A 16,198-nucleotide genomic window follows, 5' to 3' on the forward strand; every position below is an offset into this window, starting at 1 on the left:
TGGAAATTCGGTCCATGAGGTTTTTTTGCGTTAACTCGTGTGGTACCTATACATCGAACTTCTTTTTGTATCCAGCCTTATTCAAATGGTTCCAAACGGTTTTTTGTGCAATGTTTAGCTTCTGGGCAATCGAAACAGTGCTTACGTGACGGACTCGACGATTTCCATTATTTTATCGACATTTTCGACAATTGACCTTCCAGAGCGGGGTGCATCTTTGACATCAAAATTACCGGAATGGAATCGACGAAACCAAAATTGCGCGTGATTGGCTGTTACAGTATCAGGACCATAAACGCTATTCACATTTTCAGCCGCCTGGCTTGCGTTTTCGCCTTTATCGAAGAAAAAATATGATGTATTTTCTCTTTGCTGGTGTCCATCTTTGACGCGCGCTCAAACAACACTAATTATAAGTCAAGCAATCACAAAACTGTCTCAGAAGTTTTTTTTAGTACGAAATCTTATCTTTCTAACGTCATCAAGTGTAACCCGATCGCACTTATACAACGCGAGATACAGATTACTAAAGCCATCAATTGGAAAAATAATGAATTTCTTTTTACTACGCCTAATATATTATTGCATCGAGAAAATTTAATCAAAAATTTATCAAAATAAGAAGATACATATAAGCATTTTCAAAATTTATTAGTTTAATTATCATAATTTCATAATTAACAATGAAAGTTTTACATCAACAAAACACATATAAATGCATAAATTATATCCTTTATTTTACAAAATGTTCGAAATATTCTATTTTAATAACAATGAAATAAAAACAAAATAAATATAAAACTTATTTTAAATACTAAATTATTTGAGATCGTTTTCCACTTCTACACTTTATCTGTCATCAACATAAGATTCCTTCTGGTTAAACTAGTTAGAAGTATATTTTCGGTCGTACATGGCCCATCTACAAATATTACAAATGATTTATGAATATAAATCGAAATATTATAATAGAGTTCTAAAAGACAGATATACATGTATAACAATTTATAAGAACGATTTGTAGAGAAAACTGTGAAAATTTAAATTAATTATGTAGAATAATGTATATTTAGTTATTTTTATATAAAATTAAAAATTTTGAGTAATGTACATCGTAATAATGCGAACAAGATATTATTCATAATATTATAATAGCATTCAAAAAACGGTCTAGAGAATAAGAGACTATAAAATATGAAAACACATTTCTTTTTAAATTGCCCATTCGATTCGTTTTAAACAAAAAAGAGAGAAAGAAAAGATTAGATTAGAAAAATATTTAAAAAACGTTTTTTAAATATAAGCATGACATTTAAGTACAATACAATGGCGACTCAGTAGTTAGTAATTGGTTCAAGGAATGTAAAAATTAATACATATTATCAAGTTTGTCTCATATGTTGAATGTTAACAAAATGGATATATATCTCTGGTTAAAACTTACCCAGTTGATACCACAGATCCTTATTTCCTGAATCTCTCCTAGCAGAATTCAATGCTTTGCGGATTGCTATTGGAATTACATAACTCATACAAAGCGGTGGTTCATCGATTGCTGCAAAGATATTTTCAAAATTAATATTACCAAGTTGGGGGGGGGGGGGAACATATATTACTTTGGATAAATATTGCGAAAAATATTACTACGTCGACGACCTGCCATCAGAGATCTATCGATATTCGCAAATTCTCGCAAGTGCCTTGATACGCGTATATCTCTTCATACAGAATCTCGATTGAATAACTCTCCCAAACGTCTAAGGTAGGCTTCCACTACAATGCCTTACTGATGAGTCCAGTAGTGGAAGCTGGGACGAAACGCCATAATTACGTGATATTCTTCGCAATATATTAAATTAATTTAAAAAAATTTTTAACGTAATTTATTGGCTCATTGCCCTGTTTCTCTATATTAGTTAGTACTACCAATTTCAGAACATTAAAGAATTAAAATCTTTTTTATTTTAATATTTTTTTATATTGTCTATTTTATTTAAATTAAATGAATTATTGAAACGCGCGTTATTTGTAAGATTGATATTACATTTATCGTACGACAAAGATATTGAGTTTATTGACTCTGGCTATACTAGAATAAAAAGATCCGACAACTTTATTTTCTTGTAGACAATCAATGCGTTTTAAATTGCTTTATAATGTGACAGATGTAATATAGCCTTAATCGATTAAATTCATGTGCATTTAAAGTTTTTTCTAAAAGAGAATTATAACGAATTTATTAATTTTAGGCAAACATATGTACAATATATTCAAGATTTTATTCTTTATAGTAAAATTTAATATGAACAGAGAGGAGAAATTTAGTCTTACTTTTTGAACCGGTCGAACTTTTGCGTAAGTATACGCGGAAATCTTCAGGAATATCCATTGCTCCTGGTGGCATATAATTCTATGAAAATAATCAAACCTTTCAGATAATTTAATGATGTATAACAGAAATAAAGAATAAGCTCAATTATTAAAATAAAACATTGATAAATGTAAGGGCTACGAGTCAAAGCTAGATGTTATTGTTAACATGTTTACTAATTTAAAATGCAGATAAATAACACACAAATGTTTCGACTCCTAATGGGTCATTATCAATATGACCATATTAAAATTTAATAATTTATAATTATTGTTCTTATTTAATTCCAAATATTTTATATTGCAAAAATATAGTCTTGTAAAAATAGTTATCTATACATAACGTATTAGTGAGGATTAGCTTTTTAGGAATTTAATCTTGTCTTAATCTTGGTTTAATTTCTACACATTTAAATATTTTCACAAGGTAAAATATTTGGAATTATATTAGGATAATAATTATAAAGTATTTAATTATAATATTGTCGCATTGATAATGATCCGATATGGATCGAAACATTTGTGTTGTTTACCTGAGTTTTAAATAAATAATTAACAATAACATCTAACGTTGATTCATAGTCTATCCACATATTCATTATTGTTTTATTTTAACTCTATATACTTCGGACGATCTTGATAAAGAGAAGTAGTTGCGTCTTGACGTATTATAAGAATCGAAATTTGACAAAAGTTAACTTACCCATGATCTGTTATTTATTAATAATCCTGTTTCAGTATCATACACCAGATCCTCCGAAATCCAGTATCCCATTCCCATCACGAAAGCTCCTTCCACCTGACCGACATCGATTTCTGGATTCAAGCTTTCACCAGCATCGATCATCAAATCAACCCTTCTGACAACGTGCTGACCGGTCAGCACATCGATTTCCACTTCGGCAATGGTAACACCGTAAATAGGGTAAGGCTTTAACGTATCTTCCGTTAACCCGCTAACTAACCTGCCAAGGTAAATGGAATGTATTATATAATAATTAATTATGCGTATGGCATTTTAAGAAATGTTTTCCCACTGTATAAATACACAAAGTTTAAATCTATTTATCTATTTAAATTATTCCGAAAACACATGATAAATATGATGCATATCATAATGATAATAAAAAATGCTAATGGTTTACTTAAACCGTATTTTTACAGCTTATTGTAACTTGTTTCATGCTAAAGATAAGGAGCGTTTCTCCTTAACGGATGTAAAATGTTTCCGAAAATTTGTTAAAATGTTTTACGACTTTGTGTGATATAAAGTGTCACTAATGTAACACATCACTCAATAAGTCCCGGACCCGACATAATAGATAGCGCACTAATAACAAATCTCCATATGATTTTTAGAAAGTACTAAACCTTCAAACATACGTGTCAAAATTTTAGTTCAATCGGACCTTTATTTTACAAGTTACAATGGTTGAAGTGACGCTACTTTTGTCGAATTTGGGCGACCAGAGCGTTCAGCATCATTTGTGTTTTTACTAGTACGATCGCGTTTAAAGTCAGCATACCACTTCAACTGTTGTTTCCGACGGAGCAGAGTCCGAATAACACTTATCAAGCCATTGCTTTACTTGAACGGTATTTTATCCCATCAAGAAGCAATGCTTTATCAATACACGAAATTCAGATTTTTCCATTGTTTCGAAAAATGCAAAAGTAGCGTCACTTAAACCACTGTAACTTGTAAAGTAAAGGTCCGATTGAGCTAAAATTTTGACACGTATGTTGAAGGTTTAGTACTTTCTAAAAATCATATGGATTTGTTATTAGTGCGCCATCTATTATGTCAGGCCCGGAACTTATTGAGTGATGTGTTATCAAATATAATTTATTTAATGAAATTTACACATAACGTTCGCATAAATTAATTCCTTCTTGATACGCTTTGAAAACGATGTCCTCCCACTTCGGATTTTTCATTTTTTTTTTAATCGGCTCGAGTCTCTTTACAATTTGTGTGCAAGCTTGAATCGTTGCCTGTAATAAATGCAATAATTACTGTCATCATCAAGTTCTTTGTTTTATATTATATAATATCGCGTGTCTTCCACGGAGATAAATTGAATTCTTACATATCCACAGGTATCTATAGTAATGTTGTGTCCTGTAGTTGACTTGTTTGGTGCCGCTGAATTGCTGCTTGGTTTAACAGAAATTAATTCTATTTTGATTCCCAATGTATGAGCTGTCAGTTGTGCGATCTAATATTCAAAAATAATTATTTTTGTTTTGACAGATACGTAAAACATTTTACATATTGAATTTAATCTTTTGCAATTCAAAATACAGAACTGTGTGTATCCAAAAAGAAAAGTGATTAAAATCTAGAAATCTCATATCATAATTTTTTTAATTAGAAATTTTCAATGTTTAGGATTTTTAAATATATATAAATATTTCCATTATTTTAATGATAATTAAATGAAAAGCATGACAACTCACTTGGATAAACCATTGCATTTTCATACCTTGGTATTTATGCCTTGATCGATCTCAATTCCGCTATGTGTTACACATACTGAACCATCGCGAGCGCAGACAGACACCATTGCATTGAATTGCCCTTCAATCGTTACCAAATATTTCATTGGTACCATAGCAATTCCTTTTTTCTTCCAACGATTGCTTCTGTTGAACGTTTTAATGCTGTTCTTGTTAAATTGATAATCAGTTTTTTCCGATAAATCCACTATCATGGGTTCTAATATAAATTTATCTACTTTATTCATATTCGCTAATCTGACTGTAATCGGATCCTTGTCTGTCACTTTCGCAATGTGCTCCATTACATTTTCGATCATGGCTAATCCTTCTGTAGATCCTGATGCCCGACAAAATGTGTTCGACGGTAGGTCGGTTCTCACGTCAAAACCATCAAATGTCCAAGTATCAGTTAAATAGCAGCTACTATAACAATGAAAAGTCGTTTACGATATTTAATTAAAGGCTATAGCGGGATAAGAAGGTCAAAACTGTCCTAGCCTGGATTATTATTTGGAATTGGCCATTTGATAGGGCATATTTAAAAACTCCTTCAGCCCAAATTTCAGCCCCCTAGGTGATAATGGGTTGCTCCTAACGTGAAAAACGTGTTTTTTAGAAAAAATTTTCTACTGCTCAACTCTTCTTTTTCTCCAAAAAATCTGAAAAAATTCATGAACGTGAGTTTTTGGGTAAGAAAACATCCTAATTTTTTCAGATTTTTTTGATCAAAACTGTAGCTATGAAAAATACATGAACTTTTCAATGATTTTTTAGGTTATGAAGGTCATATTTGGCCAAATTCTAAATAACATTCTCTGGTGTATTTTTTCACGTACTTCAGCATGCTGGTCTTAGAATTAACATTTTCGGACCGGAACATGTTCAAAATTTGATAAAAAACGATTTTTTCGCATTTTTTCCATGTTATTGGCACATAACCTAAAAATTAAATAGTTCAATAGGTGATAGAAGACAGAAAAATACTCTAGAAATTTTCTAAACAGTAATTAATACGTTAAAAATGGCGAATAAGAGTCAAATTACAATTTAAAATCTGAATCTGATAATTTATTCTAATATTCTATATTGCGAAGAATATCACGTAATTTTTGGCGTTTCGTCCCGGCTTCCACTACTGGACTCATCAGTAAGATATTGTAATGGAAGCCTACCTTAGACGCCGGTGTAAGTTATTAAATCGAGATGCTATATAAAGAGATATACGCGTGTCTCAGCACTTGCGAGAATTTGCGAATATCGATAGACCTCAAGTACGTGAAAAAATACACCAGAGAATGTTATTTAGAATTTGGCCAAATATGACCTTCATAACCTAAAAAATCATTGAAAAATTCATGTATTTTTCATAGCTACAGTTTTGATCAAAAAAATCTGAAAAAAATTAGGATGTTTTCTTACCCAAAAACTCACGTTCATGAATTTTTTCAGATTTTTTGGAGAAAAAGAGGAGTTGAGCAGTAGAAAATTTTTTCTAAAAAACACGTTTTTCACGTTAGGAGCAACCCATTATCCTAGGGGGCTGAAATTTGGGCTGAAGGAGTTTTTAAATATGCCCTATCAAATGGCCAATTCCAAATAATAATCCAGACTAGGGCAGTTTTGACCTTCTTATCCCGCTATAGCCTTTGGAAGATTAATCACGATATAGTGTTTTCAAATTTGATTTAGTTTATTATTAAAATCTATTTTGTCACAATAAACCGAAGTAACTTTCTATTAACATTATTATTATGATCTTTCAACTTATTTTTTTTAAATGTATTCAAAATCTTGGTTAAATTAATGTAAAAATAGTTTAATACAGTTTTTCTGTTTAAAACTTTGCTACTCGTTTTTACAATATTGTGCACAGAAAGTCTAAGGCTATTTCTACAATGTACTTTTTGTTTCCTGTTTCTTGTTGTTTGTCTCTGTTTTTCTTGCCTTTTTGATCAAGAAGGCGAGAGACAAACATCAAGAAATAGATAATATATTACTTTTTTAAATTGCTAAAATTTTTGTTTACAATATACGTAATATTTTGATACTTTTGCATGAAAGAAGCTACCACAGCTGCTTGTGGTTCATTCAAATTAGAGCCACAGTTACTCCAATGTTTCGATTTGAAATACTGTATAACTCCATCATTATTTATCTCAATCTCATATTCTTGTTGCGTAGAACATCTCTTGCCTATCGATAGCATATTGCTCTCCATCGTCATAATAAAGCGCGCTGGACGATTTAGTTTATAACATACCAATGCACAAGCACATGAAATCTGCGCATTGCGTGAAATTTTCGACCCGTGCGAACCGCCTAGTTGTCTAACGCGCACATTGATGCTAGAAAAATTTAATTTACGCGATTAGTGTTAATTTTATTCTATTATTATAAAATACACTTTTGCAATTTTATTCTGATGTACTCGATATATATTTAGTTTATTTTATTTTATTAAAAATAATAAGTGTTTTTAATATATAATATTCATTTTGTATTAAATCTAAGGTTTCAATTTGTACTTGAAGTAACTATTGTTTTTACTTTTTCTGATTTTATCCTGTAATTGAAATTGATTTTGATAACAAAACTGGTATTTATTCTGGTATAAATTCTATTATTTGTTAAAACTGGTATTATTGAATTAAAAGTAATTGTATATGATTTTTTTTTGTAAATTGTTACGTATGACATTAACTTTAATTGTAATCTTTTTACTTTTATAAACTATGAAAAAGTATAATTTTATTTTTAATTTTACTTAAAGTATATGTAAATACATACACTTATAATAGTGGATCTCAAAGTTATCCTACTAATATATAATATATTTTTTATAATTGTACATGCTATTAAAATATAAATAATAGTATAACGAATAGTATAATTATTTTGGATATAACTACTTCGACATATATGGTAGTATATGAGGTTAACTTGATTAATGAGTTACCTGCTGTTCGGAACATTAAGGCAATCCGCGATTGATACTTGGATGAGATCCATCCATTGTGACGATGGATATACCTCCATACCATCCTCCTCAGGAACGCATACGCAGGATTGAGTTTCTAAGGAGTAATGATATTGACTACCACACCGAAAGAATCCCTTTAGCGTTTTTTGAACATTTTTTCCTGTAAAACAATAATAAGAAACTTTTTGGTTTTCACATATATTATATTATTTTTTATTTTTAAGGTTTATATACTTTAACGAAGGTATCTTTATTGATGTCTAAGGCACCTTTCTACGACCTTGACAAGTCTTTAATTGAGGGGCTGGATTTTAAGGGGATACGCGTGGATTTCACGGAATAAGTATTGTCCGTAGGGTTAATTTTGGACATTGCTCTAATTTCAATTTTGACGACTGATTCTTGTAGAAAATTTCATAGAGCGTCTTTTTTGTCAGTAAATCAAATTGTAATTTTTTTGTTTTTAAGTTATAAACAAAAAAAGTAATTTTTTTAAATAAAGAATTTTAATAGATTTTTGTGTTCAACTCGCCATATCTTAGATAAATATGAATATTTTTCTTTAAAATTTTAACATTATAAACTTCGATATGTTTCTCGAATATAGAGCATATAAAAGTTTTCGAAACATTTCACAGCCAAATGCCGAATTTTTCAAAATATTCCTCTCGAATTCATAGTTTTATTCATTCGATCACAAAAGTTATTGTACGAATTTTCGATTTGTCAACTTTTACCGGTACTACAATTTTGTTTATTAGTTGAGGAAGTTTTTTGGAAAGTTTTAGCTCTTTAAATGTTATGGTTGTAAAGTAATTTAAAATATGATAAAAGATTGTTCTTAAATTGAAGAACTGTCATTCAACAATTGAGCAAGTGCACAGAGTGACTGTTAATGCAAGGCAATTCATCGAGCAGAAGGAATACTGTTCTGGCGGTACTATTGGACGACTAGCAGACCTTCGACAAAGTGTGACACGAGGGCTTACTATATAAAATAAAGAACAAGCTTCCGCACAACTTTTATCCGACTTTGAAAACCTATCTGATGGATGGATGTTTAGGGTAAAAAAAAAAAACGAAACTTACACCAAATTATATGATGCAAAAACAATATACCACAGGGTTCGATACTGGGTCCTATTCTTTATATCATCTTTACATCAAATTTGCCACTAATTAAAGGAATAACCACAGTAACTTATGCTGATGACACAATAATATTATCCAGCAATAGGAATCCAACAAAAACTTCGAAAGATTTGCAATCACATTTGCTAAAACTATAGCATTAGTTACAGGACTGAAAAATAAAATCTATAAAATTGTAAAGCTATCCTAAAACCAGTTTGGACCTATGGCATTGAGCTATGGGGAACAACTAGCAATTCAAACATTGATATACCATATATGCAACGATACCAAAACAGTCTTTGGAACTAATAACAAATCCAAGGTTCACGAAAAACATTAATATATGAGTATCTTCAAATACCTACCATCACAGAAGAAATTAGAACAAAAAATGCGAAGTACTGTCATAAACTACCTAATAATCTCAACCGATTAACAAGGCTGCTCGGTGATAACAGAGACCAATATAAGAAGTTTAAAAGGCATCATATACTAAAACTATCAGAACGGTAATTAAAACAATATAGGATTTTAGAAGTCGATGGACCTCGTCACCTTTTCACAACCTTTAGCTAACGTTAAAACAGGCCCGGATTAAAGAGTTGAGGGGCTATTTAACTTTAGGGGGCCCTTCTTTTCAATCTTAAAAAAAAAAAAAAAGAATGATCACGTTCATACGTAAAGCAGTATTTAGGTTATTTAATCCAAAACAATAAACATTAAAATTGAATCATATAAAGATTAGAAACAAATAAATAAATTAATACATTCTTTAGTTAAAATTTTTTTTCTCAATTTTAATTTCACAAAATTTTGTACTAAATTATTAAAATCAATCGATCTTAAGACCATCACACGTACACAAATTTTAGTAATCGTAAGGTCTTAAGCAAATCGGCCAATCACAGTTTAGCGTATTAAAATGTGAGATCTTAATCTTGATTGTGATTGGTCGATTTGCTTAAGACCTTACAATTACTACTAAAATTTTTGTACGTGTGATGGCCTTTAGTAATTCAGATTCGATTGCTAAGCTAGTTAAAGATGTTCGTCCAACATCACTGTTCTGTACATATTTTTTATTCTTTTAAGAACAGAGAATGATCTTTCTGCTTCACAATTTGCTATTGGTATAGTTACAAATATTCTAAGCGTTATGTAAACATTGGGAAAAACATCAATCATTTGCTTCTCAACTATCCAGTTTAATACACTTTTCAACAAAATTAAAGGATCACTTGTTCCACCCTACAAAAATAGGCAAACTTTGAGATAGAATATTTTCGTGAAAAATCATCGTATCGAGATGATTAAAAAAGCATTTTAAAGTTTGAAATCTTTACTTTTCAGATCTGTACTTGAAAAAACGGTCTTACTGATATTTCGTGAAGTTGCACAATCATAAATAAAAGTGTGTCAAACCTAAAAATTTTTTACAAAATTTGCCAAGTTCCACGGAGCCAAGAAAAAATTGTGCACAAATGCAGTTTACAGCTTTCGAAAGAGTGAACCTTTATCTTTAATTTATTTTTTTGTTGAGCTCTGTACAATTTTTTTTCACCGAATTATTTAATGTTGATGTAAAAAGGCCATTTTTACTTAAACATTGAATAACTCGGTCAAAAAAAATCGTACAGAGCTCAATGAAAAAACAAATTGAAGGTAAAGATTCACTCTTTCGAAAGCTGTAAACCGCATTTGTGCACAATTTTTTTTGGCTCCGTGGAACTTGGCAAATTTTGTAAAAAATTTTTAGGTTTGATACACTTTTATTTATGATTGTGCAACTTCACGAAATATCAGTAAGACCGTTTTTACAAGTACAGGTCTGAAAAGAGATTTCAAGCCTTAAAATTCTTTCTTAAACATCTCGATACGATGATTTTTCACGAAGTTATTCTATCTCAAAGTTTACCTATTTTTGCAGGGTGGTACAAGTGATCCTTTAATTTTGTTGAGAAATGTACTTTAAAAAGAGAAATAAAATATATGGGACAGCATCTACTATTACTATATATTAAGGGAATAAAAACTAATTTTTTTTTAAATTAAAAGTAATTTTGAATGATTTTAATTTTAATTTTAATCAAAGAATTAAAATTTTTTCTTTAATATAACGGGGGCTCCTATTTCCGTGGGGCCTGGGGCTATAGCCCCCCCTAACCCCCCCTTAATCCGGGCCTGCGTTAAAATCTACTTAAAGTCGAATACTAATTGCAGATGAGTTGCCATAAGAATACAAAAAAATGTTTTTGAACATAATCGGAACATGTATAGAAACTTTAAATGAAATAAGTTCTTCATTATGTTTTTCACAAATATATCCTAAAGTATATACATTTTAATAAATAAAGTGTTCAACAAAATATAAAAGTTTTGAAATATTTCACGTACTTGTAAATATTATGAAATAGTTTTTATTTAATTATAATTGTGATGTAATTGTAACCATTATCCTGTAATTTCCATAAAATACAATATTTTGTTAATGTATGAATAAATTGAATTTATTCTTTATGAAAATATTTAATAACGATTCTTTCCTCCTTATTTTATGTTTATATAAAGTTTCTAAACTGCGGGCAGGGTTAATGAAACAATTTAAGAATTAAAACTAATTTAAAAATTGTATATAAATTAAAAAATTGTTATGTTACTGTAAGAGATCATGAATAGCGCTTATTACGGTCGGTCACTTAGTGCCGCTTTTTTTTCATATAGTCCCCTTTTGATTTGTTGGTGAGCTCAGTTTTGTGCCCTATCTGGGTTGGAACTATGACTTTATCTGTTGTAAAAAAGAATACTTACTTTCGATCTTATCTTTAGTGTTTTATGATTAATTAATTTTAATAGATGACTAAAACTTTTGAAAACCATTCAATAGATTGCTCTTGACAATAATTGCCAAGGCCAAGATGGTTAGATATGACTTGCCTAAATTTAATAATTACCACTTCTAATAGTTGCTATCAGTACTTTTGTGTACTATTTTACATGATTGTAAATATACAGCCTATTTTATTCCTTCCAAAAACATCAAGCATACATTTACTGCTATTTTTTTAAAATAATTATATTCAACAGAAAAACGATCTAACTAAATCATGTCGTTATTTATCAATATTTACCTTTCCTCTTTGCTGGAATGTTGACGCTTTGCCTGATTCTAGTTTCATCATGCGCATTAATAGCATCCTCAATACTTATTATCGGCTTTGTTTTTAGAGATTCTTTATATGTAATTTGTACCAATTTTGCAGCCTTATTCGCTAAATTATGCGTTTCCGCGACAATTACACCGACAGGTTGGCCGGCATACAAAACATCCTTTTCGGCGAACAGTAACTCGTCTTCTGACAAGGACATCATCTCGTTAGCGGCCGAAATACACAGATTTTTTCCCGGTACGTCACACGCGCTAAAAAATGCCACTACACCTTTCATTTGAAGAACCTGATTGGCATCTATCTTATAGATGTAGCCACTAGCGACATTTGTAACGACGAAAGCACAAAACACTTCTCTGTGAAATGGAGGCAGATCATCGCAATATTGGGCTTTGCCCGATATCTGCGCAATAGATTCTAACTTTGGCATAGGCTTAGTCACTGGCCATACGTTTGCATTCGTATTGTAGAATTGCCGACCTAGGAAGATTTTATTTTTTTTTTGTATACGCAATTTTGGATAATTAATTTTGCATAATCGGTCGGAATACATTAAAAGCTTTTTCATACATAAATTAATTTATTCCTCCAATATACAAAGAGAATGATTTATTTGATATTAAAATTTCTGTTTATTTTATATTAAATCAACCATGTATTATCTGCATTAATTTTTAATGAAACTTTATTTAATACCAAAAATTTAGTTTGTATTGAATCGATTATATTTCTTAATTTAAAAGAATTTAATTTCGTTGGATTATACCAATGACAACCTTTATTAAATTTAAAGAAATTTTTACTCTAAAAAATGAATTAAAATAATCAGTCATTAAAGAAAGGTTTTTTTAAATAAAAATGGAAAAGCTTAGCTTGTTCCTCTAAGAATAAATCAAAATATCTGTAATTAAAGTGGTTATGTGAATATCGGTATGTTAATTTAATGAATATTGTAATTATAAATATATTTATAATAAAATGAGTTGTCTAATTTGCAAACAATTGAAATGTATATTTTAGCAATGATAATTGCAAATTTATCCAATCTGGATTTTAATTCGCTTTTGCATGTAATATTTGACCTCTATACTGAAGGAATTTCAAATCCCGAGTTGAAACATTTGTATTTAACGTCGTAAGTACATTTCAATTATTTGCTAATTATATACATTACTTAATGAAAGATCGGCAATACTTTCACGTTAAAAATTGAACAATATTCAGAACACAACTCGGTAAAAAATCATCGCAGATAAAAAATTAAAAAACATTTTAAACGTTGGAATCTCTAATTACAAGATATATAATTGAAATTTTGAAATAAGTGCTCCTTTATAAAGTTATATGGACACAAATAAATATCAGATAAACCTGAAAAGTTTACACAAACTTTACAAAGGTCTATAACGAGAGACAAAAATTACACAAAAATGTTGTTTACAAAAATAGAACAAATAAAGGACTCTTTCTTTAAAAACATTATAAACGTGGAAATGGCATTGTAAGAGTCAAACGAAAAGAAAATTAACAACAAATTAATACATATATTCTAAAATGAACTTATAAAATTTACATAAATGTAACGATTAAAAAAACAGATGTTAATTACATTACTAGTTTCGACCACCAAATCTGGTCCTCTTCAGATGAAACACTTTACGTTGAAATGTACATAATTATGGAAAAACATCAATACATAAGAAAATCTTGTGCATAGTTAAATATATAACTGAAAACAATAAATGAACATATATTAATTAAAAGATTGTAATCTTAAATTCTAGGAATGAAAATTAACGATGCGCAAAACAGTTATATATTTAACTATGCACAAGATTTTCTTATGTATTGATGTTTTTCCATAATTATGTACATTTCAACGTAAAGTGTTTCATCTGAAGAGGACCAGATTTGGTGGTCGAAACTAGTAATGTAATTAACATCTGTTTTTTTAATCGTTACATTTATGTAAATTTTATAAGTTCATTTTAGAATATATGTATTAATTTGTTGTTAATTTTCTTTTCGTTTGACTCTTACAATGCCATTTCCAAAACATATACCTTTAAAAGCAATCAGGATATTTTATATGTATATACCTGAAGAAAGACTACGTTGTAATAAAGTGCCTCCACTGTAATAAAAAGGATATACTGCTTCCGGTTTGATGCTTACTACACACTTGTAAAATAATCCTACGGCGAGAGTCCTGCGAAATTCCGGTGAGTAATCTGGTAGAACATGATCAGGTTGTACATCGGCATATAAGTAATCCAAAGCTTGCTTCAGCAGGGAAGATGAAAAAATAATTTTAGACGTCAAAAATTTTTCTGTGACACTTGCATGCGTAAAATTTTTATTGATGCCACCGAAAATAATGTTAGGCTGCTCCAACACCTTTTTAAAAAATATTATAAATATAAACAAATAATACTTGAAGAATTAAAATGTGAGTGAGTAGTTAATGATAACGTAATATGAATAATTTGTAAAGGTTTTGTTACTTTTCCGTTGGTATCGAGTTTGAAGAGAAAGCCAGCGTTGACGTGAGCGCGAGCATTTTGGGCTCTAGGCATGATCTTATAGGATCTGTATATGTATTGGTCAGTAAGCTTTGGTAACACAACGCTATAAATGATTTTATGGTGCATATCGAGCTCCAGAAATTCCCATAGATATAAACTTTGTTTCTGAGAGGGAGTTTCCAGGATGTGTACGTGAGCACCGACTGTCTGTAATATCAAAAACAAATCGGATGGGAACTCTTTGTGCTCGTATTTTAACATTAAATTCCCTGCTATGGTGCCAATATTTCGTACGGGAACATTTGCGATCATCTCTATATGATCGGCCAATTGACTTAAATATTTAAATCCACTTTCTGTTGAATATTTTTGGAATGTCTGTAGTGCTATGGTAAGGGTTACATTTCCTCCTAGTACCAAAGTCGAATCAGTTTTTGTAATGTTACTCATGTCTGGAATGTTGTTTATATCAATGTACATATCTTTCTTGTTCGAACGATAAACACCTGCAAAATTTAATTATTCATCAAAATCATATACATACGTCTTATTTTTTAAATTTAGTTTAACGTTGAATTAACATAAATGTCGAATTTGACAGTATAGAATTATTAGAATAATAGATTACTTTTGTGTTTGTAAGATCTTGCTAAATTTTATTGTCATAATAGGTCATTATATAATGCAGAATTATTAACAAAACGGTATTTGAATACATCACACTTAATTATTGAAATGTAAGTAGCGAAAATAAAATATATATGGGGCATTCCATGCCAAGTGGGCCACCCATTTTGCGAAGTTTCATGGACTTCGTTCATATTGCTTGAACTTGAACAGTTTGATGAATAAAGACTCTATGCCAAATAATATACCTCTAGGCTAACTAGTTGCCGAACTGTAGAGCCGTCAATTTTTGGGCTTTCTCGTCGCAGCGCTCTTTTCGCTCATTGAACTGAAGGAATTTCAAATCCCGAGTTGAAACATTTGTATTTAACGTCGTAAGTACATTTCAATTATTTGCTAATTATATACATTACTTAATGAAAGATCGGCAATACTTTCACGTTAAAAATTGAACAATATTCAGAACACAACTCGGTAAAAAATCATCGCAGATAAAAAATTAAAAAACATTTTAAACGTTGGAATCTCTAATTACAAGATATATAATTGAAATTTTGAAATAAGTGCTCCTTTATAAAGTTATATGGACACAAATAAATATCAGATAAACCTGAAAAGTTTACACAAACTTTACAAAGGTCTATAACGAGAGACAAAAATTACACAAAAATGTTGTTTACAAAAATAGAACAAATAAAGGACTCTTTCTTTAAAAACATTATAAACGTGGAAATGGCATTGTAAGAGTCAAACGAAAAGAAAATTAACAACAAATTAATACATATATTCTAAAATGAACTTATAAAATTTACATAAATGTAACGATTAAAAAAACAGATGTTAATTACATTACTAGTTTCGACCACCAAATCTGGTCCTCTTCAGATGAAACA

General features: G+C 30.0%; 1 protein-coding gene across 1 annotated transcript in view; it reads right to left on the reverse strand.

Moving 5' to 3' along the window:
• Positions 1-842: 842 nt before the first annotated feature.
• LOC108779633 (xanthine dehydrogenase-like) overlaps positions 843-16,198 on the reverse strand; it is a 23,643-nt gene continuing 8,287 nt past the window's right edge. Inside the window, exons 8-17 of the mRNA XM_018547091.1 lie at positions 12,115-12,633; positions 7,829-8,012; positions 6,939-7,217; positions 4,857-5,310; positions 4,461-4,589; positions 4,235-4,365; positions 3,074-3,335; positions 2,332-2,410; positions 1,445-1,555; positions 843-922 (exon numbers count right to left, since the gene is read on the reverse strand). Of these exons, the coding sequence (XP_018402593.1) occupies positions 843-922; positions 1,445-1,555; positions 2,332-2,410; positions 3,074-3,335; positions 4,235-4,365; positions 4,461-4,589; positions 4,857-5,310; positions 6,939-7,217; positions 7,829-8,012; positions 12,115-12,633 (2,228 nt within the window). The remainder of the gene's footprint in view (positions 923-1,444; positions 1,556-2,331; positions 2,411-3,073; positions 3,336-4,234; positions 4,366-4,460; positions 4,590-4,856; positions 5,311-6,938; positions 7,218-7,828; positions 8,013-12,114; positions 12,634-16,198) is intronic.

The sequence above is a fragment of the Cyphomyrmex costatus genome, unplaced genomic scaffold, assembly GCF_001594065.2.
Source record: "Cyphomyrmex costatus isolate MS0001 unplaced genomic scaffold, Ccosl1.0 scaffold606, whole genome shotgun sequence".
NCBI classification, from domain to species: Eukaryota; Metazoa; Arthropoda; class Insecta; order Hymenoptera; family Formicidae; genus Cyphomyrmex; species Cyphomyrmex costatus.